Source organism: Agelaius phoeniceus, chromosome 2, assembly GCF_051311805.1.
Source record: "Agelaius phoeniceus isolate bAgePho1 chromosome 2, bAgePho1.hap1, whole genome shotgun sequence".
NCBI lineage: Eukaryota > Metazoa > Chordata > Aves > Passeriformes > Icteridae > Agelaius > Agelaius phoeniceus.
Genome location: NC_135266.1, coordinates 116,858,341 through 116,882,383, shown reverse-complemented (window position 1 = coordinate 116,882,383; position 24,043 = coordinate 116,858,341). Strand labels below are relative to the sequence as shown.

Genomic DNA, 24,043 nt, shown 5'->3' with positions numbered 1-24,043 from the left:
TTGGAAAAAAAGTCCTGGATGCTCATCAATACTTGTGTTTTTATACCCACACAAACATTTAAACATGTACATGTGTGTACAGACACACACTGGCTCAGGGCTGACAGCACCAGGAAGCTCAGAGGGCCCTGTGGGAAGGCTGCTTTCCAACCATCAGGAAGTTTCCCTAATTGGATTTATTCACATATGCTGGGGCTGATAAGCAGAAGGTTAATAAGAAATAAAGTTGATTTTTCTTAGTTGCCAAATTCCTATTTTTAGTCCGATAATTTAGGGGAGAAATACTGCTAAAAGCATCATTTTATTCCTGGTCTTAATGTAAAGAAAGAATTACTGTATTTTAAATAGCCTTTCTGTCAGCAGTGTGGTTTAAATGCAGGAATTCCAGTCGGTTCCATCAGCCGAGGATTTTTTAAAGACTCCTCATCCTTCCTCTGTGTGGGCATTCCTGCTGTTGGTTTTGGTAGAGTTTAGCATCTGGAATTTTGTTGCTTCCTGGCTGGCCTGTGAGGATTTCCCTGAGGTTTTCAGGGAGGCTGGAAGGTCCAGGTGAATGGCAAAGGTCCACAGAAACACAGAGGGAGGCATACTGAGCTTTTTTACTTTGGAACTGTTGGCTGAAATGAGGGAATTACATCGAGTCCCGACTTCTCAGACCCATCCTTGGCTCAGATTCCAGTGTGTGCCGGATTCCTGCCAAGAAAGATCCCAGACAGACCTGGGGGCTTGCTCGTGGTGAGCTTGGAAGGGGCTGTAGAGCCAACAAAGTTCCCTTAGGATGGTGGGAGCATCACTGAGACGCTGGGAGAGCCCGGTGGGGAAAGCCCTTGGGCAGGGACCCACGGGGCTGCTCGGGTGCCCACAGCCCTGATGTGAACAGGCTGGCAGCTCCTTGGCTGGGTGTTGTGTGGAAAGTGGGTCACTGGGAATAAGTGGTTTAGCTTTGTGTCATTTGGGGAGAGGCAGGACAGCGGGCAGCAGTGGAACACGCCAGGCCTGACGTCAGACCCCCAGCATCCAGGGGTGCACTGGGAACACGTGATGGGGGGACAGCATCCTGGGCAGGGGGACACACAGCTGGATTCAGGGCACTTCTCCTGCATTGTCTACAGGGTCCTCACCCAGAGGGCCCAGGAGAAGCTGTGTGGTGGGAATTACCAGTCTGAACCTCAGGGGCAGAGGTAGGAAGTGCAGGAGAGGGGATCAGTCCAGTTCCATCTTGCCTCCTTCAAATGGAATAAAACTGTGAGGAGAGTTGGGAGCTCAGACCTTGCTGGGAAACTGAAGGTGGTGTTCAAATGAGAGGCTTTGGATGCCTTTGCTCTGTGCTTTATGCCCTGAATGTGGGCATAGGAAAACCACGGAATGGGCCCCAAATGATGAGGACTAGGTTTGGCTGCATTTCTTGGTCTGTTCCATAGGAGCCTGAGCCACATATAGGTGAGGCTTGGGAGAAATCCTTTCCATGAATCCCATTTTATGACACTCTTCCACGTGTGTCAGCTGGGCTGATGTGGTGACAGGCTCCTGGACGGTGTGTTTGCTTTCATCAGCATGTCCATGCTCCTCTGAAATCCTCTGGGGAGGTGTGAAAATCTAATTCCCACCTGCCCTGGGGAGGTTGTTGGGTCTGTGGACATCCATGGCGGGGCTGGATCCCACCCATCCTATTTGCACAGAAGGTGCAGGAGGTTTGCTGCACGCAGCTCTCTGATCTCCACTAACAAGAGCTGTGCTTTGCCCTTTTCTAGGAATAAAGGTTATATTTGGTGTCAGGATTTTGGGGCTGAGCAGTGCAAATAGTGCTGGGGGATGTGTTGAATCATTGTTTGAACTGCCTCAGCCGGGGGGAGCCGTTGTTTTCATCTGTTCCCTGTGTGGTTCTTTGCAGCTTTTCCGACGTGTGGCAGCTGCCTTGCCTGGGATGGAAAGCACACAAGACAAAAGTAGAGAAGACAGTATCCTTTCTGTGCCTGTGCCAGGCATTACCCTGCACCAGGAAAATCCTCTGCAGCCCTCGCTTGGCTCCTGGACATCCCAGAGAGAGGGGGAATAGGGGCAAGTAACCTGCAAGCTGAGGAAGGAGGATTGGTGGGTTGGAAGGCTGAGGGTGGGGAGGGAAGCAAGGGGATGAATGGTGATCCAAAAGGATTCTTTGCTTGGTGTTTGAATGTGTGGAAGGTGGGAGAAAACAGCTGCAAAGAGTAACTGAACAAATACCCCTGTGGCTCTTGCAGACCTGATTCATAGAATCCAAAACCAAGCTGTCCTGGAAGGGACCTCTGAAGCCCCTTCTCTGATCATCCTGATCAAAGCAAGGCTGACTCCCAAACTGAGCCAGTTTCTCCAGGTCACATTCAGGGAAACTTGGGAGATCTCCAAGGATGGAGATCCCAGGGCAGCCTGGGAGCCCAGGCAGCATCTCTGTGGTGGGAGGGAGAAGACTCAACTGATGGGATCAGTCTCAGCCATGGGAAAGCAGGGGTGGAAAGGGCTTGAAAAGCAGTATGGCTACACTGGAATCACCGACCTGGCCAGGTGGGTGTGCTTGGAATAGCAGCTTTTCCAGGGTGGCTGGTTTTATTTGCAGCAGGGATCATGGAGCTGGTAAATAGAGGAGAAATTGTGCCTTGGAGGAAGGAGGTCCCAGGAACTGTGGGACTGAAATTCCATCAGAGCATCTGATGCATGGGGAAAAGAAGGGTTTGGGAAGCTGGGGATTGCAGCTGCACAAGCTTTGTGTGACAGGGACTTGAGTGATCAGAAGCATTTTGCTATGCAGTTCCCCAAAAGGTTAATGAGCAACAATCTTTATTAATGAGGGGGGTAGAGTGTACAGGCAGGGGCTGTGGCAGGGAGTTTGATCAGCAGTCTCTAAATGGGAGTGCATTAGGGCACTGGGAATTGGGCTTCCTGCTGCCTGCAGATAGCAGGCATGGATGGGATCCTCTCTCCCAGGCAGCTGCATTAGGATTAACGGGGGCACTTCTGCAAAACATGGAGGGTTCAAGGATCTTGACCCATTTGTGCTCTGAGATGAAGCTGGCAAGGCTCATGTCAAGATCTCCAACTTAAACACACTTTAAGCTTTAAATAAGCCAAGTGGACCAAACATAGGAGATGAATTGCCTGTCTTCTGTTCCCATTTCCATGTTTATTTTCTCCAAACCTCTTTAAAAAGCAGCTTCAACCCCCTAAAGAAATAAGTTGGAAGTACCAGCTGTGTGATCTCTTTGCCTCTGTGCTCTGTGATAAGGGGAACGCTGGAGACTTGTGGTGAACAGCTCTGAGCTGGGGATTAGCATTCAAAGCTCCTCCTGGGAAAGGCTCTGGGAGGCTGTAGCTGGAGGGCATCCGCTGGGAATTCGAGCGCTGCTGCAGAGGGAGTCGCTTATCACAGGCAGGCTGTGAGCAGCCAGCTCTGCAGTGACCTTGGGGGACATCAGCTGTCCCTGGAAGGGGGAATTCAGGCTGGTGGCAGGGCTGTGCTGGCTGCTGGGGGGAGCAGAGAGGTTTAACTGAGCAGGGATTGGTAAGGGGGCCGGGGTGGCACGGCCAGAGCTCTGCGGGTGGGCAGTGTGCCCAGGAAGTCATGGAGCCCCCATTCCAGAGGGATTTAAAGCCCTGTGGATGTGGCACTTGGGGACATGAGATGCTGGTGGCCTTGGCAGTGCTGGGGGAGCAGGTGGACTTGGAGATCTCAGTGGGCTCTTCCAACCTGAGTGATTCTGTGGTTCTGCAGAAGCGGTGATTGGACCTTTCAGTGGATCCATGCATCTTGAATTCCCACAGCAGGAGACCAGTGGGATTGCTGGGAGGAGCAGAACTGGTTAGAGACAAACATTGGGGTCTGACATTGTTTCTGCTGCAGGTTTCATCTGCCAGTGCCAGGGCAGGAGGGGCAGGTGAGAAACCTTTGGTTTGGAGCTGGTCTTTCCCAGTATTTCAGCAGGAAGCACCGAAAATGCCATTCAAAATCCCGCTCTTGGTAGGGAAACAGAGTTGGAGATCTGTTTGCCTTAACTTCCTCCTTCCAGTGATTGACATAAAACTGGAAAAGCCTCAAGAGCAGCCTGTCAGTGAAGGAGGCTGTTCCTGCTAATACCATGTGGCTTCCACCTTTCTCCAGAACATCACTGCTTTCCCTCCCTGTCCTCTTCATTGACTGCAGTGTGAATATTGGCTTGAACCTTCCCCTTTCCGTAATAACGTATCGCAGTTCATCATCGCTGGCTGTCTCGTGGAGATGATCTTTAGCTTCACAAGCACACCCCACACACACACACACACACACACACCAACACACCAACAAAATGTCAGTGTCTTCATTATTTATACGAAAAGAAAAAAAAAAAAGCCAAAATATTCCACCGTATTCTAGGTATAACTTAAAAAAAAAACAAAAGCAAAAAAAAAAAAAAGAAGAAAATCCAAACAAAAAAAAAATAGGTACAATTTCTTAATATTTGTTCCTTTTTTAATATGTTATGATATTGCACTTTGAAATGATGGCAACTGAGTAAGTTTGGAATTGGACCTAGATGAGATGTATGTGCAGAAGAAGGCTTGCAAATCTGACCCATTGGAATTTCTCTCAGAAACTGGGAATGTGTAGACAGCAGGCGGAATCACGGGGGGAGGCAGCAGATGCCGAGGGTTGAAGGCTTGTAATAATTAAACACAAATTAACCCCAAGCTCTTAATTGCAAGTCTGCCTGGTGTCCAGACCCAGCCTGGCCTTAGCAGGGGTTGGACACTGCTGGCTGCTGGAGCTGGGAATTGTCGCCGAGGCAGCGGGAACACGTTTCCAAGGAAGCATTACTGGGAAATACGGACGGGCTCTTTGGGATGAGTGGCTTCTGGAGGATTTGGGGGAGAAGGAAAGGGTTGATGTGCATTAGCAAAACACTTGCAGGAAACAGGGAAATAATGAAATAATGTTTCGAGTGCAAAAATGAGTTTTCAGAGCATTTTTTTTTTTAGTCCTTTTTAAGTAGAACACCAATGAAGTGAATTATTACTGCCCAAGAGATGGGAACGTAACAGTTCAGCTGTTTGGAAGAGAAAGCATTTTGCTTCTTTGTTTTTTAGGGGAAATACTGAAATCAGGACTGGCACTAAACCTGCCAAAGCCGATTGAAACCTTGGAAATTTGGGAGAAAGAGGGAAGAGCAGCTGGCTGCCCCAGCAGAGGGGGAATGGCACCCGCTTTTCCAGAGCGTGGGCATAGGTTGGTGGGGAAGGGGTGTTTACTTTGATCCTACAGAATCCTAGTTGAGGCATCTTAGATGGAAAGGGAGGGACTTGAGTAGGATGGAAACCAACTTCTGATTATGCAGATTTATGCCTTTATTTTTTAGCTCTTTTTTTTTTTTTTTTATGTTAAGTCTTCCAAGTTGGTTTAGTTTGGTTCTCTAGAGCTGTATAGTTTGGTTAAATAATTAGTAATTTAGTTTTCTATAGAATTAGGCTCACAATTAACCCTTTTTTTTTTTTTTCTTTGATATTTATTTCTCGGCTTGAATTTTTTTTTTACTCCTTTCAGTGCTGATTTTGTTGTTTTCCTTTTGGCTGAGGAATCTGTGTAGAGCTTTGCTGATGTTGCGAGATGTAGCTACCCGAGAAACACGGAATGAAACACACTAGAAGTGCACCCTTTTAATCTTTACTAGTCATTGTGAAGTTGCTGTGTAAGTTAATAAACACAATTGTAAATACATTGTTTGCTGGGCGACTCTGGCCGAGTTACAGTGCAGGAAGGAATTCTCGAGTCTGTGTTGCGATTGTGGATTAAATGGACAATTGCAAGGGAATATTCAGGCTCCTCCTTGGTTCTCTTCTGCCCCTCTCTCTACCATCTAAAATAACCACCTGGGGGAGAGGAAGGGAATCGTCCTCACCACCACTTTCCCCAGGAAGCGGGCATAAAAGAGTTGGAATTCTTCATTCCTGAGGTGAATGCCAGGCTCATGCCCTGCCCTGGGTTTCTAGCAACTCTGCACAACAATAACTTAAAGGCAGAACGAGATGTAAAAGTGCTTTTCTAATGCAATATTAAAGGCGAATTTTTTTGACGTGGCATGTCTTGAAATAAACATCAATGATATGTGACAAAGGATCATTCTTTATTTAAAAGAAACTCTCTGGGGGAAGGAAACCTGGCTGCTTTTCCTTTGTTGTACTGTTCTTAACCGTGCTGAAATGCTTCATCCTGCTGCTTCTTCCTTTGCTTTGGTTTGCTTTTTTCTCCTTTGGTTCTCCGTGCAGCTTCTGTTGGTCCTCATTTGGCTGTTCCCCACAAGCACATCCTTTTTTTTTTTCCTTGCTTCTGATAGAACCAGCCCCCTCTGCTTCCCACAGTCCCAAGCTTTAAGCACTGGATTTAAGGAGCTGGCTTAGCCCATACAGGCTGTGATGGACCAGCAGCCTGGACGCTTTTCCTGGAAGACCTGAGAGCAGGTTTGTCCAGAACTCGCTGGAAACAAAGGTCTGGAGAGCAGCATTCCCACAGCTCCGTGTTCAGCACGGCCAGGGGGCTGCAGGAGCACAGCCAGGTACGTTCAGTGCATGTCCTTGCTGATAGCCTGTGCTGCTTAACAGGGCTCACTCCAGCTCTCCAGAGAAAGCACACTTCCAAGGTGAGCACAGGAGCAACGTGGTCTTTATATTCATTTTTTGGTTTGGGTTTTTTTGCACCATCCGTCTGTCAGGTTTTAGATTTTAATTTTCTTTCACTCTGTGGGTGTGGCCAGTGGAACCATGGGAACAGATGTTCTTAATGCTGATTTTTGTGCCATTTTCTGAGCGAAGGTCTCGGCTCTGTTTCTTTTCTCCTCCCCGCTCTGGCTTGCTCGTTGTACAGTCCATCATGCAGCTATTCCATGCCTCACGTTTTGTCTTGATAAAAGTAGTTGAAGAAATTGTGTAAGGGGAAAAAAAAGGTTCCTTTTCTTCATGTTGGAATGTCACTGGTACCTCAGCTCTGTTTGATAATATGAACCAACAACGACAAGAGAACAAATCCTTAGTGCTTGAACTAAATAAATACCTGTCTCATTGGAAAGCTCTGGCTCTCTTCTCTCAGCACGTGCAGCGCAGCGGGAGGAGCAGCTCCTTGGGGGGGGCTGAGGGGGCTCTTGTGGGGCAGGAGGGGTTTTGGGGGGCTCTGTGGCACGGGGAAGGCGTGCAGGGGTGCTGCAGGGCTGTGTTTGCTGTTGCTGCGGTGTCTCTGCCATTGTTTCCAGCGCCCCAGGAGCGATGCCGGGGACGGAGCCCGGCCTCTGCCGGCTGCGCTGTGCCTTTCTGCTCCCTTCCCGCTCCGTGCATCCAGCTGCTGCCTCTGCTCCCTTGCCAAGGGCACCTTGTGCGGCCCCAGCACTGCCTCAGCTCCCTGGGACACGGGTGCACCGAGCCCAGCTTCCCTGGGGAGGATCCTCCTCCAGCCTCCTTCCTGCTGGAGACGGCAGCCGGGTCTGCGGGGCCGGGGAGGTGAGTAACAGATGGGTGAGTTACCCTCTGCTTTCCTGAGGGACACAGAGGATCCTGCACTCACACCATGGGTGGGTTGGAAGGGACCTTAAAGACCATACAAGGGCAGGGACACCTTCCCCTAGCCCGGGTTGCTCCAAGCCCCATCCAGTAGGGAAGGGGAATTACCTGGATTTGGTGTGTGCCCAAACCTCGGTCTCTTGGTCAAGCTCTTCACTGTTAAAATGAATAAAGGGGTCGTGAAACTGGAAGGTAGTGCTGGAATTAGGGATATGGGAGCAGTTGTGGGGGGTGGACGAGTTCCTGGAGAAGGTTTTTGTCACTGTGGGGAGCTTCTGTTCCTTGGAGCTGGCACCTCCAGGTGCTGCCCTGGCTGGGAGCCTCTGCAAACACCACCTTCACCTCCTCAATCCCTCCTGGCTGCTGCCGTGGGTAGCCTTGGGACTTTCACCTCCCACTGGTGTCCCAATTCCCAGCTTCCCTCTGGTGCAGGGGGCTGGACTGAGCTGTAGGGATGGGGCTGCTGTGGAGCAGGGAATGGGTGGGGGGCACCCAGAGGGTGCTCCTGGCCGCTCACTCATGGCTGTACTGGGTCGAGCTCCCTCTCCCAGCCCAGCTCCAACATCCAGGAGGGATTGTCTGACTCAGGTTGGAAGGTGCTGGTGGCTTCTTTGCTCACTGGTGGGATCAGCCCTGATTTTTCCAGGCTGGAGGAGCCTCAGCATCCACCTGGCAGCATCTGCAGAGCTGCTGCGGCAGCCGAGCCGAGCCATCCCCTGGCTGCAGTTCTGCTTCCAGCTCCCCAGTCCTCGGCAATCCACAGTGCAAGGGCTCTCCCTGCCTGCTGCAGCAGCCCCTTTTTCCATGCTGGGCATGTCCCAGCCCCGGAGGAAGATAAATGGGGCGGGCAGGCTGCGGCACAGGCTGCCGGCAATCCCGCAGTCACGGAGGCAGCTGCAAACAGCCGGGCCTCGGAGCAGCCTCTCCCTCCCATCTGCGCTGCCTCTTCCTCTGCTGCTCTCCCTCTGCCTCTCCAGGCTTGCGGGGCTTGGGCTTTCACCAGTGGAATTGTTTCTTCATCAGTTTAAGGGATTTTTCATCAATTGGCAAAAATACCAGTTTTATTTCCCCTCCCCTCTTTAACCATTTTCCCCTTCCTCACCCTGGTCCGAGCACATGGTGAAGTCAAACATGGATTTTTATAAAATATTTAGGATCCTCCTGCAGGAGCAGAATGGAGCTGACTGCCCAGATGGATGCTGGAAAGGCTGGGTTCCCGTTAATGCTGGGAATTAAAACTCCTGTGGAATTGCAGCTCTGCCCTTCCCGGGAGGATGAGGGGTAGGGAAGGGCTGCAGGCAGCTGGGTGATGATGCTCCTGCTGCCCCACAGCTCTGCCCTGCTGGTGCTGTTTCCAAATCGAATTTTCCAGGCTTGCCACCTGTTTCTGAGGGTTTGGGTATAAATTAGAGCCATTTGGAGTGCTCGCTGTGGGCCACCCGGAGAGCACGTCTGGAACAAGGATGTTATTAAAGGCTTGATTAAAGTTACTGCTAATTAAAGCACTGAAGTGTCTCTCCCCCAGCCAGTGGCTCCTCGGATACAGGGCAGGGAAGGGAGAAAATGGGATTTATCCATGCTCCCAGCACTGGTGGTTTGGCACTGACCTTTCCTGCGTTTATCCCAGCTTGGGAAGGGGGGCTGTGTGGAGACTGGAGGGTTGATCCTGACATTTCCTGAGCTGCTCCATTTCCAGAGAAGTGAGTTTGGAGCCCAGAGAGGGTCAGGTGGCCCCCAGCTGATTCCTGTGCCATGGGATATTGTGGGATTCATTTTCCAGGTGGTTTGTGGCCATGATGGGCTCTAATGGCTCATGCCTGCTCCTTACTGCAGGTGCCGTTTTTCCGAGGGGTTTTGGAGTTGTTCTGAGCTTTGGAGCTTCAGCAGCTCTCCCTGCTGGGAGAGAGGAGTGCTGCGAGTCCGGGTGGGAGCTGGGGATGGAGCAGGTCAGCCCTGATCCCTGTCCCTCAGCACTCCTGGTGCCTTTGCTCCTACCCAGCGCCACTCTCGGGCACCACGAGCTCCTGGGAAGCCCCTGCTGAGGCTTTTGTGGGCTGTGGATCTATTGTTTGTGCTTCCAAAATTATTTATATTTAATTGCTGCTTCATTTAGCTCCCTAGTCCAGGGCCTGCCTGCCACCAGCAGCATGAAGACCCCGGGAATTGCTGCTGGAGACTGCTCCAGCACTGTCCTTGCCTGGATTGCTCCATGTCCCTGGATCTCTGGGAGACCAGCACAGCAGGAGAGAAGCAGGAACAGTTCCAGGATGTCCAGGTACTGCAGGGATGAGGAGCATGGGTGTCTGAGCTCGGGAAAAGGAGCCTTACAGGTCAGCAGCTGGACGTGGCATGGGAAGGACAGACAGTTTCTAGGTCGTGTTGCTATTGGTAACAAGTTTCCAGATCTTTCCATCTCCCAGTGTTTCACCAGGGATTATGCACCTTGGCCCACGAACCATAAAATGGATATTGGGTTGGTAAATGAGATATTAGAGTAAAATTCTTCCCTGTGAGGGTGGTGAGGCTCTGGCACAGGTTACCCAGACAAACTTCCCAATATCCCACCCATCCCTGCCCTCTGGCAGTGGGAGCCATTCCCTGTGTCCTGTCCCTCCAGGCCTTGTCCCCAGTCCCTCTGCAGCTCTCCTGGAGCCCCTTCAGGCCCTGCAAGGGCTCTGAGCACCTCCAGCTCTCCCAGCCTGGCTCCAGCCCTGGAGCCTCCTCTGGGCTCTCTCCAGCAGCTCCAGGTGCTGCTGCTGCTGTGTCCCCAGGGCTGGGGCAGCTCTGCAGGTGGGGTCTCACCTGGGCTCTCAGAGGGACAGAATCCCCTCTCCTGCTGGAAAGGCAGGGCGGCCGAGGGGAGCTGGTGACAGCCCTGGGCAGCTCTCCAGGGGGACACAATCCTTCCCACCCCCGAGGTGGCTGAGACTGAGCGTTCCCTCCTCATCCTCACTCACCCTCAGGCCAGGGCTGGTTTTTCACTGCCTTTATTAGACTTCAAAGAGGTTTTTTTGTATTTTTTCCCCCTTTCCGGGAGCGGGTGCGCAGCAGGAGGGAGGCAGGGAATGCAGGAGAGGATGAGGATGGTGTGGTGGGGTATCCCAATCCCCTGATGGGCACAGGGTGAACTGACCTAAAGGCAGGAGCAGGCTGGGGTGCTGGTGTCACTGGTGGTTTTCCATCCAGCTGTGGGGTGGTAATTCCTAAATTCAATGTCAGTCGTGGTTCCAGGATACCATCCTGGCTCTAGGGGTGACACTGGGCAGCTGTTCCTCACCTCTTCCATTGCCCAACCAAAACCCTGAGCTGCTGCTTGTCCCCTGGCGTGACCAGGGGTTTGTCCCTGTTGTGTCCCCCCTCAATCCCAAATCCCTGCTGTCAAGATCCCAGCTTGGCTGCCAGAAAGGCTCCCTGGTCCCCATGGAGAGCTGCCCTTCTCCCCCTCCCAAAAGTGAAAACCAGGGATTGTGTTCACCTCCCAGGGTGAAACTGAGGATGCTGTGTGTCCCTCCCACTTGGCTGGAGAGGTTGGGATATTCCCTGGGCTCTTCTCAGCCTTGCTTCCAAGGGTTTAACTCCAATTCCTGAGGGTTTTGAACCATTTCTCCAACTTGGCCAGGCCCGGGGGACCGGTGCATGTTGGAAAGGGGTAGAAATCCTGCAAAGGGTTTCATCCTCCTTAATCTTTTACCCATCTCTTGAGCATCCCTGTGGTGCCCTCTGGTGCTGAAGCCTCTCCCAAAAAATGCCCTTAAAAAGCCTCTGCATTGTGGGGTTCACCCAGCCAAAAAATATCCAGCCACTTCCCCCCAAATTAAATTAAAAAAATTAAACTTTCCCCCCTTCTCCCAAACCCGGAATTTCTGCAGCCAGCTCCCTGTGGAGATTTGGGATGGGGAAGCTCTGCCAATGGCCCAGGGAACCTTTGCCAATGGGAATTGGGTGCTGTGGGGTTCTGGAGTGGGGTTTGGGGGTCTCTGAAGCACGTGGGGGCTGTTTAATGCAGAAGCTGGGGCCGGGGGCAGGCCGTGTGTGGCAGTCTGTCCCCAGGGTGCTCTGGGGAGGCTGAGGGCGCTCAGGGCAGGTTCCAAGGCAGGGCTGGGGAGCGAAGGGGGGCCGTGGCCCAGCGTGGTGGGCACTAAAACCAGCAGGGCATCCACATGAAGGAGCCCAGGGCGGCGCCGGTGGCGGCCCCGGCCAGCAGCCCCAGGGCCATCTGGTCCCCGGAGACGCGGTAGGGATCCTCGCGCACGATGACGTGGGTCACCCCGGGAGCTGCTGGGGAAAAGGGGCTGTGAGCAGGGGGGGATGGCCCTGGGCACCCCCAGGGGCCACCGGGCCACCCACCTCCGTACTGGGGGCCGTAGTGGCCAGAGCTGATGTAGGCAGCCTGGTGGGAGTCCAGGGGCACCGTCTGGTAGTAGTCGTCGTCGTAGGGGTCGTACACGTGCACCTGCAGCAGCGGGTGGGGGAGTGTGGGGTCACACACGGGGGGGGGGACAGGGTTCTGGGGCCCTGGGGTGGGCAATCACAGCGGTCCCAAGGGCTGGGCACAGCCTGTGCTCGGCTCACCCTGATTCTGCCCCTTCCTTGTCACTGTGACAGTGTTCCTGTCACCTTAACAGTGTCCCTGCCACCTTAACAGTGTCCCTGCCATCTTAACAGTGTCCCCGTCACCTTAACAGTGTCCCTGCCACCTTAACAGTGTCCCTGCCACTTGAACAGTGTCCCCATCACCTTAACAGTGTCCCTGCCATCTTAACAGTGTCCCCGTCACCTTAACAGTGTCCCTGCCACTTGAACAGTGTCCCCATCACCTTAACAGTGTCCCTGCCATCTTAACAGTGTCCCCGTCACCTTAACAGTGTCCCTGCCACATTAACAGTGTCCCCATCACCTTAACAGTGTCCCTGCCACCTTAACAGTGTCCCTGCCACTTGAACAGTGTCCCCATCACCTTAACAGTGTCCCTGCCATCTTAACAGTGTCCCCATCACCTTAACAGTGTCCCTGACACTTTCACAGTGTCCCTGCCACGTTAACTTTGCTCCCATTCCCTCCACCTGCCCCTGTCACCTTAACTGTGTCCCTGTCACCTTAACACTGCTCTCATTCCCTTCACCTTCCCCTGTCACCTTAGCTGTGCCTCTGTGACCTTAACAGTGTCCCTATAACCTTAACAGTGTCCCTGTCACCTTACCCATGTCCCTGTCATCTTAGCTGTGTCCCTGTCACCTCAACTCTGCTCCTATTGTTTCTAACTGTCCCTGTCACTGTAACTGTGTGACCTTGTCACCTTACCTGTGTCTCACCACCCCAACTCTGCCCACCTTAATGGTGTCCCTGTCACCTTAACAGTGTCCTTACCTGTGTCCCTATAACCCTGTGTCCCTGTCACCTTAACTCTCCTCCTGTCACCCTCCACCAGTGCACAGGGTCCCCATGGCTCTGTCACCTGCCATCAGTGGTGGCATCCAACCCCTCCCCACCTTCTTCCCTGTCCCTGAGGCTGCACAGTGGGTGTTGGGGAGCCCCCCAAGCTCAGGGCTGGGGTAACCTCTCCCTGCCCAAATCCTGACTCCCAAATCCCGTGCCAGGACGGTGTCCCCGCTCAGGGGACAAAGCCTCACCGGGGTGGATTTAGCCTCCAGCACGGCCATCTTCCAAGCACTGCAAATAAAACAGAGGTACTCAGTTTTGGTGGGTGCTGGAGGGGTGGGAATTGTCCCCTTCCTCCCCACAGGGACCTGGATGTGGCACTGTTCTTTAATTCCCTGTTAAATGAGTGCTGGGCCAACAGATGGGATTGGGAATGTGCTGGGAGGTACCTGACACCACAGGGATGGGCCAGGGCAATCCCTGAGAATGGCCCCAGCTAAAACAAGGGCAGGCAGGAAAACAACACCTAAATTTGGGGGAAGAGCACATAATGGATGAATTTCCACTCAGCTGAGGTGAAGCTCAGTTGATAAGTCCTGCTTGGTATGTTTCCCTCCGTCCAAATTCAGCAGAACGTTTGCCACTGCCAACTTTTAAAATTCTTATTTTAAAAAAAATCAATTTTTATAATTTTTTAATTTAATTTCTAATTTTTTTTAGAAATAAATAGAAGTGGAACAGGCTAAAAAGGGCAGTTTGCCTCTTAGCCAGTGAGGGCTTCACATTCAGACTTTTTATTTCCAAATAATGATGAAAACCCTTCTCCTCAGTCAGGCCAAGAGGGCATTTCTTATCCATGAGGAAACTCCCCCATCAGGAGATGGATTGCTTAAAACCAGCTGCTTTTGGCTCTGGATTATTCAGTGAGAGCCCCAAATCTCCCCCTGCACCTTTTGCCCTGCAAGTGTGTTCGAGAACAGGGGCTGGGGGATGGTTTAGCCGAGGGTGGGATGTGGTGGGAGCAGCCCAGGGCTCTCCTGCGGCCCGGGCCCTTTCCAGGCTGGGATAATTGGGATGGAAAAGTCGCTTACACGGCGTCATCCTCACTCTCGGCGCACAGCGTGGTCTTGGAGCCGTCCCGCAGCACCACGGTCAGCAGGCACTCCCGGCTCCTCCCCTCGGGCGGCTGCACGTCTGCCAAGGGAAGGGATGGGGTGGGATCCAGCCTCGGCCGAGTCCCACAGAGCCTCCCCGGGCTCCACACACTCCTCCTGGCACAAGAGGAATGTGCCATTCCCTGCCTGGATGGAAGTTAGTCCTGGGTTTTGTTTTGGCTCCGTCTCCACGTGGAGGAAGCACTCAGGCTCTCACAGGGTAAAAGCCAGCACAAGGAATGAGCTGATGGGCAGAAACCTCCACCCTCATGGCAGAAGGAACATGGAAGGGCAGCAAAATGCCAAAAATCTGCTCGAGGCCACGAGGCCGAGCTGCCTGTGCTTTGAACCTGCCGGAGCGCGCCCAAATTTTGTACGAACGGGAGATGCTCATTGCTGGAGCCAGGATCGTGAGCTCCAGCAAGAGCAAAATCTTAAATCCCTGAGGCTCGTGTGTGTTCCCCTGTTGTGAAGCTTGGCAGGAGCGAGTGGTGAGCACAAAGCTGTGGGATTGTGCTCCCACGGCCGCTCCCAGCCCCAGAAAGGCGCTTTGTGCGGCGGCGTGGGCTGCGGGGCCCCGCCAAGCTGCTGCTTTGTTCCCCTTGTTTGTGCGAGACGTGAGCGATGAGTCAGGGCCGTGGGATCCTGTTTGTTACAAGCACTAACCAGGAGGAGAGTTGCTCCTTCCTTCCTTCCCTCCTTCCTTCCTCCTTCCTTCCTTCCCTCAGGAAAAGCAATGGCAGAGAACATCCAGCATCTCCCAGCTGGCAGAGAGGAGGGGCAGCCTGGGGTTATTAATGGGTTATTTTGGGGGTCTGCTGGATGTGCAGAGGTGGAGCCTTGTTTGAGAGGGTGCAGCCACGTGTGGGATGGGGTTGGGAGGGCAGGGCTCGGGAGCAGGGGCTCGGCTCACCTTTGCACTCGCGGCCGATCCGCACGTCCCGGCAGCTGTACTTGATGTGGATCCGGCCGTCCATGTCCCGCTGCGTCTCATCGTGGTAGTAAACCAGGCTGCCATCCAGGTAGAGCACGAACCAGTTCCTCTTCCAGCGGCGCAGGATGGAGCCTGGTGGGACAGGGAGCAGCTGCAGGAGCCCAGCAAGCCCGGTGGGACACACTCACAACCTCATCCCCCAAACTCGGATCCCTCCTGGGAGCCGCTGCATCCCACAGGACACCTGTGCCTGGCACGAGCAGCCAGGGCAGCGTGAGCAGGTGGCTGTAAGTGGGAAAAGGCTGCCAAAAAAGCCATCAGGCCACTGGGTGCTGCCCTGCCGAGGCACGGGAGCAGATCCAGCCCCGGACACGGAGCCGTGTGTGCTCTCATGGCAGGCAGCCCCTCTCCGCTGACGCAAATCCGCGAGCGGCTGAGCCACAATCTCCCTGCTGCTGTGGATTACCCGCCCAGGTCGGGGCTCCTTGTGTCCCCCACACCCCACCTCTTCCCAGCAAACCTCCCCAGGTGTTTTCTGGGGGGGCTCCCATCCCAGAAAGCTCAAGGGTGGCACTTACTCTGGCGCCAAAGCCAACCGCTCTTCACCAGCGCCATGGCTGCCGCGGGCTTCGCCGGATCTGCTGGGCTGGGAACAGAAGTGGGGTTAAAACAGCAGCTCCTGCCTCGCCCCTGCCTCTGCCCATGGCTCCCACCTCCCCACAGCCTCCGGGGATGGGGATTCACCCTTGCTGCTCCCGGTGTTTCTGGGGGATGAGCTCAGCGCCCGGGTTAATCGGGGTTAGGCAGACGCGGGGTTTCGTCATGTGGGAAACGTGGCGGAGGAGGCACTGCGGCCACCTTGCCTCCTGCCTTAATCTCATTGGGATTTAGGGATTATCGGCCCGTGGAGGTAAAGGCAGAAATCCGGGCCGTGTATGGAAGCAGGCAGTGCCTCCCTACAGCCCCAGTAACTTTCCATGCTAAACGACACCTACACTTGTTTATTTTCCCTGCCTGGATGGAAATTAGTCCTTAATAAGGCCATGAAGTCATCGCTCCCCAGGTCCCCAAGCAGAGCCAACACCCCAGGGGCAGGCAGAAGCAGTTCCCCGGCCATGGCCCCCATTTCCACTGGGAATCCCAGCTCCCAGTGATGGCAACTCGGCACCCTGGCATGGCCTCCAGGACCTCCCACCAGCTCTGGGGGCACGGCAAGGCACAAACACCCCCCAGCACCTCTGTGCCTGTGCTACCGAGTGCCTGAACCCCTGAGCATCCAGCTCCCCGTGGAGTTTGCAGCCCTTCTACCATCGCCCGTTCTGCCACATCCCCGGGAAATCCCAGCCCGTGGATACCCCCATCCCCTGGAACCCTCTGCCTGCACTGCCCACATCCCCAGGAAATCCCAGCCCGTGGATACCCCCATCCCCTGGCACCCCCAGGTACCCCCACCCCTCTACACTCACCCTCATCCCACTCTGCTCACAACCCTCGGCACCCACATCTGCTGCCCTCATCATCCCGCATCCCTGACATCTTCCCCCCTCCATACCCAAATTTTGTGGCCAAATTTCGTGGCACCGTTTCTCCCCCCTCAGAACCCTGAGCTCCGAGTCCCGGCCCCCCGGCAGTGTCCCTGCCCCGTTCCCCATCCCCGTTCCCCATCCCCGGTCCCCCCGCCGCCGCCCCGCGCATCCCTCACCGGGCGGAGGCGGCGGTGCCGCTGCGGGATGCGCTGCGCTCCGCTCCCGCCGCCGGTCTCCGGCTCTGCCCGCCCGCCCGCGCGGCTCGCCGGGAGCTGTAGTCCGGCACCGCCAGCCCCGGGGCTGCCCGCCGCCAAAAACCCCGCTTCGCACAGATTTAGCGCCGCTTTCCCCCGATGTAGCCCCGCTTTCCCCAGATTTAGCCCCGCTTTCCCCAGATTTAGCCCCAAAAAGCCTCTGCCCGCCGAGAATGTCCGTGCTCTGTCCAGCCGCTCCCATCCTCGCTCTCCCTCCTCAAATCCCCCCTTTTCCCCTCTTTCCATCCAGCAGTTGGGAATTTGGGAATCCGTGGGGGAGCTGCTGCCCTGCACTGAGCTGGGCACGGGGAGCGGTGCCCAAAATTCTCAGGATCTTGCTCAGAATGGCTCTGAGGAGGTGTTTCATGCTGAAATAAACCAGGGAAAACTCGAGTTTTAAGCACCAAAGTGCTCGTCTGAAATGAATTTCCAAGTGGACTGAGCAATCCTCTGGGTCAAAATCAAAGCTTGTCCTGGCTCCTGCTGGAATTAGAACAGTCCTGGGCTCTGGGACATGAGGTTGGATTATTTGGGGATGTCAAGACACAAGTCAGGCAACAGCTGTAAATAAAAGATGTTTATTGAGCACATGGCAACACTTTATTTATTTATATATATATATATGTTTTCTATTCCAGCACATTTTTCAACGTGAAGCCCTTTCCCCTCCTCTCCCTCCATTGCTGGCTTTATTTCCTTTTTTTAGAAGGAATTAAATTCATCCAGCAGCCAGCTGGATGATCCCAAAGGAGTTAAAATGGGAATCACCTCCTCAGCCAGCCCACGCTCACAGCCTTGTGCATTCCCCTGTGCTGGCTGTGGGACTGCAAAACATCCTGGCGCTGCTGAATATTCCCAAAATCAGGGAAATTGTTTGGAAATCCATCTGGGCCAGAGATTTTGTCCTGCCATAAGTCCAGAAAAGAGTTCCCTGAGGAAGGGATTTGGGCTAAAATTTGGATTTATCCACTGGATTGGGCTGCCTCTCCATACAGACATTAATTGGAATTAATTGTTGTCAAAACTTTTCCATTGTGGTTTTCCTCTTGGGAAGGAAACAGTGCTGTTTTGGGAGTTGGAGGAGCTTGATCTATTATTTTTTGTCAACTAGGGTGTGATTTTTTAAAATGTTCAATAGGATAAATTTGGGTGGAAATGGTGACCCAAAGAGGCAGGAAATTATTTCCAGCCAGCAAAAGGGAATACACTCTCAGAAGAGCCAAATCCTGGATTTCCCCCCCCGTTTTCCATAGCAGTTGGGGGTTGTTTAATAAAATCCATGAACTTGGATGCCTCTGCTTTGTTCTTCCTCCAGCTCTGCTTGCTGGAACCTGCTGGGGATCTCCCCCATCCCAGCCACAGCCTCGCGTTTTAGGAATTTCCAAACCTCTTCCTATGTCTCAGGAAGTCCCTGTCTTCCACAGGGGGTCTCCCCAGATTCCAGGGAGCTGTGGAGACAGGCGCTCAGGGGGTTCAGAGCTGAACGTGGCGACAGAATTTGCTGTTCCTGTCATCCCCACCATGGGGACAGGTGGGCACCTGGTTAACCACCCCAAAAATCTCTGCGGAGGCTCCTTTTCCTGTAGCTGAGCGTGTCCCTTTGGAATCCTGCAGGAGAAATGCGCAAGGAGAGATGTTCCCTCCGGCATGTTTGTTCCCAGGGCAGGGATCAGACCCTGGGCATCCCAGTCCTCATTCCCCGATTCCCGGGGGAGGCGTTCCACACCCCCGGCTCAGGGAGCTCACATCGCCACCAAAAACAGCAGCGACACACACGGGACCGCCGTTGTGAGGGATCTGGGGAGTGTCAGTCCTTGGGTGAGACCCACGGGGTTCTCCATCCCTTTCCAAATACTCCTTTCCTGCCCCGAGCACGGTGAGGGGCTGGAGCGGCGGTGAGGGGCAGGAGGGGCAGCGCTCCGTGAGGGCGGCGGGCACGGCCGGGCCCCGCCGCTTCCCGCTCCCCTCCCGCTCCCGGCCCGCGGCCCTGCGCCCGCCAGGCGACCCGGGAAGGGTCTCCCGGAGCCGAGATAAGATCGCGGATGGCCGTGGAGCCCCGCCCGGCACATCCCGGGTGGGATTCCCGTAGCGGCCTTCTGCCTCCCGTCAGCCTCGCGGACTACAGCTCCCATCATGCCTCGCTGAACTACAACTCCCGCCATGTCCGGCGGCTCTACCCCTGCCGTACTACACCTCCCAGCACGCCCCACGACAGTCCGGGCCCTGTCGCATTATGTCCTTCCCCTGCCTGCCGCGTGGACTACACTACCCATGACCCCTGGCGCCGAGCGGCCAGCGGCGGGCCGCGGCGGCGGGGCGCGGAGCATGCCGGGAGCTGTAGTCTCCGCAGCGGCGGCGGCTGTAACGGTCCCGCTGGTGGTACTGCCCCCCCTACCCCCCCCATTCCCGGCTGGCGGCTGCGGGAGCAGCGGGAAGAGGAGGAGGAGGAGGAGAGGGAGAGGGAGAGCTGCTGCACCGGCACAGGGGCCGCCGCCGCCCGAGCAGCCGCAGGTAAGGCGAGGGGAAGGCAGGGGGGGACACCCGCGGGTGACAGCGGCGGGAACGGGGTGGCGGCGTGGGGGCACGGCGGGGATGGAGGGGGGCTGCACAGGGAGGGGGCGGCGGGGCAGCATCCCGCAGCCCCGGGCGGGGGGAGCGGAGAGCGGAGCCCCGGGGCGGGGGGAGCCCGTGTCCCTCCGTGTCCCCCGTGTCCCCCCGGAGCTGCTGCTGCCGCCGTGTCCCCGCGGAGCCCGATCTCCCCGGGGCTCTGTCGGGTGTCCCCCTGTCCGAGCCCCGGAGCCCGCCGTGTGTCCCCGTCCCATCCCCCCGGTACCCCCCCCGCCTGTTGCCCCCCGAACGCGCTGTCCCCCCTTGGCAGAATCCTTGTCCCCCCTCCCGGGCTGTTCCCCCGCTCCAGGCTCTCCCCAATCCCTGGGAGCACGGGACGGGATGCCCGGGCTGGGGGTGCCCCCCGGCATGGGCGAGCCCCCCGAAATGTGCCCGGGGGCACGTGGGGCCGGCGGCCGGGGAGGTGCGGGGACATCGGCAACTCCGGGCTGAGCCTGTCCCGCTGCCCTGCTCGGGGGAAATGCTGCTGGAACGGGGATGGAACGGGGATGGAACGGGGATGGAATGGGGATGGAATGGGGATAAAATGGTTAAAGGCTGCGCGGAGCGGGGGGATGCCGGCGCGCAGCATCCACAGGAATGAAAGCAGGGACGTCCAGGTTGGGAAATGCAAGGCGGCGTTGAGATTTTTCTGCCTGGATAAAATGCCTGTTCCGGTCGTTTTTTTTTATGAAAATGTGGATTGTTCCCCCTCCTCCCCCCTTTTTTTTTTAATGTCTTTTTAATAGTGATTGCTCGCACGCTCTGTTGTTGGCATTGTGGCGTTCAGGGCAGCGAAGTCCATCGCTATATCGTGGGGGAATAATGCCAAAAAGGAGCTTGGTTTCAGTCCTTTATAGAAGGCAGGGGAGCCTGGAAGTATGGAAATGAAATAAATATTCATTAGCAGAAAGAGGTTTTGCACCGGGTTGGGTTTTTGGGGGCGTTTTTGCCCCCCACTGCACATGGTGATGGGCTTTTGGGTTATGGTTCGTATTTCCATAGGCTGAATTTTATTTATTTGGTGCTCATTATTGTCAAGTGCAGAAAAATGAGCAGGTTGAGGGTATTTTTTTCCCCCCTCTCCTGGACAAAGACATGTTGTGCTAAGCAGAAAGAAACCCCAGAAAGATTCTATTTCTGTTTTAATCAGAATATGATTTAAGATGCAGTGGTGTGTTTATTTTTGCTGTTAAATAGTGATGGAGGAAGTCAGAGCCTTTTTTTTTTTGTGTGTGTGTGTGTGTGTGTGTTTTTAAAGGAATGTGAATGATGGAAACATCTTTAGGGAAACATTTTGCTGGACTTGATTGCATCAACTGCATTATTTCATAAAATGTGAGCTGTGAAGTGGTTGTTGATTAGAACTCAAATTGAGGAGCGATGTTGAGCAATGTAAAGAAAAAGGAAATTAGTATGAAGAGACCAAATGCTTATTTTCTTTTTTTTTTCCTCCAATTCTTTCTGATTCTGAATTTTAACTGTTTCGTGGATTCTCCTGACCCTTATGGTTGAGTCTATTTGAAAAAAAAAACCTAAACAACAACTATGATGTGTGTGTTTATTCTTGTTATACATACATAGTTATTAAAAGGGCTGATATCAACCAGCACTGTGCATTTTCCATTAAATTTGTGTTAAATCTGATTAACTTTTGTTCTGCAAGTTGCAAATACCAACTTACCCTGCTATGCATCCCAACTTTTTAATTACCAAAGCAAATGTTGACAGTTTTTAGAAGGAATCTTTCTCTCCCAAACCCCGTGCTTTATTTTAGGGAAGGTGGGATAGGTGTTACAGATGTTATTGTCCAGTTCTAGGGGGTTTGGGGTATATTTTTCAGCTGATTAAAATTCCTGGCTGTCAGCAAAGACACACTTTTTTTAGGACAGGTAGATGTATATCCTCTGGAACAAAGGGACTGGAAGCAAAATGTGTTTGGAGTTTGTTCAGAAAATATTCCTTGGAGTGAGAAACATGAATTGCAGAAAAATTTACATGGAATAACCAGGATGCAGTCATTTGGGGAGAACATCTGTGGAGCTGCTTTGTGCTCTTGGTTGATGCCCACCTGTCACACTCCATGGTGAGCCTGCACTGCAGTAGGTGAACAACCCAGGGGGGTTAAAATCTCTCGGATCAAGGGAAGTTTCCCATGGTCAGAGGGATAACAGGGAAGGACGGGGCAGGGAGGTGCTGAAAGCATTTCTGGGAGAGCGAGGATGCTTTGGAGCAGCAGCAGCTCTGTGAAAGGCCTGCAGTACCTGCACTGGAGGCACAATTAGGATGAGAATTGAATCGGGTGAATTGAGTTCTGTGCTGTGCCTGGCAGAGCCCAGCTCGGAGGTGTGTGTGGGATCCAGGGCACTGCCTGCCTTTGGGAGCTGCTCCCAGGCGTGGGCTTGGCAGGGAAGTGGGGCACTGGGATGTCACCTGCTGGCAGAGCCGTGCCCAGAATTCCCTCTGGCCCTGGCTCCAGGTGTGCTGGCACTTCAGGCCTTGCTCCTCAGGCGCTCCCCCCAGGAGCCCTGAGAGCATTCCCGGCTCTCTGCAGAGCGGCTCTCGGGGCTGTCAGGAGGGAAGCACAACCTTGCCACCTCCCTGGGAGAGCCCTGTGCTCCTGCAGCAGGGGCAGGAGCTCCATTTGTGTCCCAGCCCTGCCTTTGGGGCTGATGGGATCTGCAGAGGCCCCCGGTTTCCCTTTCCGCAGCACAAGTGCTCCGTGTACTTTCTGTTTCCTCTGTGATTCCCAAAGCCTCTCCCTGTGCTCTCCCCGTTCCTGCCCCCAGTCAGCTCCCTCCTGCCTGTGCCCTCTTCTTCCTCCTCATCACCTGGGCTCAGGTTTGCTGCTTCAAATCCATCACTTCTCACCTTCAGGCCGTAGGAATATTCACTGTGGAATGACTGACTGGGAAACAGCTCCTGGCATGCACTGTAGTATTTTCTTTCTGCTGGTTCCAAATTCCAATCCCTTGGTCCCTCTGGATGCTGCTGGCTTCTCGTGCTGTGCAGATGAAGATTTCTGTTTCAGTGACAACAAATAAAATCCACCTGTCTGCTTTTTTACCTGTTGGTCTTTTAAGTCTCTTGATTAAACAGCACTGATTCTTGATCTGTCACTATTTAAAAGTGGGAATAAAATTTTAGGAATTATTTCCATGAGACTCAAATACCAGCTGGACAGACACGGTTCTCCAGAGCTGTTTATATTGTGTCACTTTCTTGTTCCTTCCACTCAGCTGAATCACTTTGTTCCTACTTTTGTGTCACAAACATTGATATCCCTAAATACCAGGGGAGAATGTCAGTGGCAGGGCTGTGTTTATTTATGAAAATTCATGGAATCCCAGAAGGATTTGGGTTGGGAGGGACCTTAAAGCTCCTCCAGTGCCACCCCTGCCATGGGCAGGGACACCTCCCACTGTCCCAGGCTGCTCCCAGCCCCAATATCCAGCCTGGCCCTGGACATTCCAGGGATCCAGGGGCAGCCACAGCTGCTCTGGGCACCCTGTGCCAGGGCATTCCCACCCTCACAGGGAGAACGTTTTCCTGGTAAGATTTGTGTAAACCTGATTTTAGGAGAAAGTCAGGATGTGATGGCACTTCCTACTTGCCCACCTGGGCAGAGAGAGAGTAAAATCAATGTAAAATCAATGTAAAAACATGATTTTACCTATGATCTATACTTCACATTATGCTCTGCTTTAACAGTGCTTTGTTTGTGGATAATCTCAAGGTGGGGTTTTATGTTTGTTTTTTAGCTTGAATGGGAAGCAACAGTTGGGAATTTCTAGGATTTTCTTTTGCTGAGGACAGGTGTGCCATGGGCGTCTGGAACAGGAATCCCAGACCTGTAATTAGGATCCCAGGCAGCAAAAATGCAGCTTTTGGATCTTTTTGGCAATTCCATTAAGGCATATCCAGCATTTGCAGATCTGAAATTTGTGGGAGCTCTTTATTTTTAAGACCCACGTAGGGAAGGAGCTTCTGTTGATGATGACGGAGACTCACAGATTTTTTAGAGCATGAGTGGGATTTGGATAATTTTTCCAGAGCTCCTCTGGGTTTTGTTTACTATGGATGTGCAGAAAACCCTGAGCACTGCACAGGAATTTCAAGTGACTGTGCTTTCTGGGAGGGAAAAAAAAATGTGGGCCTGCTGACGCTCCCCAGCAAACCATTTAGGAGATTATCGTCATAGGATTTATAAAAGCTGAAAAAATACCACCCCATTCCCCTCCTCTGGTCTGTATTTGTGCTTCACCCTGTCTCCCTTTCCTCTCCCTGGCTGAAAGGGTCCTGTGGAAAACTGGAGAGTGGAAAAAGGAGAACTCAGAGCAGAAAACTGGGGTTGGTCGTGGCTCCGGTGCAATAATTTCTCAATAGGAAGGCTGAAGCTGAAGTGTGTTTGTAGGCTGATGGGTTTTTGCCTTCCTTGTCTCAGCAAGGGTTAGAGATTTGGGAGGATTATTGGAGACAAGCTTAGAGTATTTTATGAGAGGAAAAGTACTAAACTGGCAAAAAAAAAAAAAAAAAAAAGAATAGATGGCATCATGCCTGCTAGGCATGTCTAATTCTTTGATAAAATGGATAAAGATTGCAGACTGCAGCAAAAGTTAAAATAGACCATAACATCTCGGG

The 24,043-nt window shown here is 53.5% G+C and overlaps 3 protein-coding genes across 11 annotated transcripts in view; 2 read left to right on the top strand and 1 right to left on the bottom strand.

The window, feature by feature from the left end:
• The window catches only part of RAB6A (RAB6A, member RAS oncogene family), a 42,321-nt gene extending 35,258 nt beyond the window's left edge, over positions 1 to 7,063 (top strand). For all 3 annotated transcript variants that reach the window (XM_054655106.2, XM_054655107.2, XM_054655105.2), the window contains 2 exons: positions 1,892 to 1,958; positions 4,038 to 7,063. In XM_054655106.2, coding sequence (XP_054511081.1) covers positions 1,892 to 1,958; positions 4,038 to 4,102 — 132 coding nt within the window. In that variant the 3' untranslated portion in view covers positions 4,103 to 7,063. The remainder of the gene's footprint in view (positions 1 to 1,891; positions 1,959 to 4,037) is intronic.
• A 3,456-nt stretch (positions 7,064 to 10,519) lies between these two features.
• Positions 10,520 to 16,807, bottom strand: PLEKHB1 (pleckstrin homology domain containing B1). 3 transcript variants are annotated; one of them, XM_077174621.1, is made up of 7 exons: positions 16,718 to 16,807; positions 15,594 to 15,661; positions 14,995 to 15,147; positions 14,019 to 14,121; positions 13,179 to 13,218; positions 11,896 to 12,001; positions 10,520 to 11,826 (listed from the first exon to the last, which is right to left on the bottom strand). In XM_077174621.1, exons 2-7 carry the CDS (start codon positions 15,628 to 15,630, stop codon positions 11,687 to 11,689), a joined length of 579 nt encoding a protein of 192 aa, XP_077030736.1. In that variant the 5' UTR covers positions 15,631 to 15,661; positions 16,718 to 16,807; the 3' UTR covers positions 10,520 to 11,686. The 3 variants fall into 3 exon arrangements, with proteins under 3 accessions (XP_077030736.1, XP_054510624.1, XP_054510625.1); XM_054654649.2 differs by lacking the exon at positions 16,718 to 16,807 and adding an exon at positions 16,568 to 16,644; XM_054654650.2 differs by lacking the exon at positions 16,718 to 16,807 and adding an exon at positions 16,568 to 16,640 and having other exon boundaries at positions 10,520 to 11,823.
• Positions 16,808 to 18,735: 1,928 nt separating this feature from the next.
• FAM168A (family with sequence similarity 168 member A) overlaps positions 18,736 to 24,043 on the top strand; it is a 129,829-nt gene continuing 124,521 nt past the window's right edge. For 2 of the 5 annotated variants that reach the window (XR_013181096.1, XR_013181095.1), the window contains exon 1: positions 18,823 to 19,306. Coding sequence is in view for 1 of the 5 variants with exons in the window: in XM_077174619.1 (XP_077030734.1) it covers positions 18,838 to 19,306 (469 nt within the window). In the remaining 4 variants the exon portion in view is untranslated. Of the gene's footprint in view, positions 19,307 to 24,043 lie in introns of all 5 variants that reach the window. The other 3 variants (XM_077174619.1, XM_054627675.2, XM_077174620.1) reach the window with 3 other exon arrangements.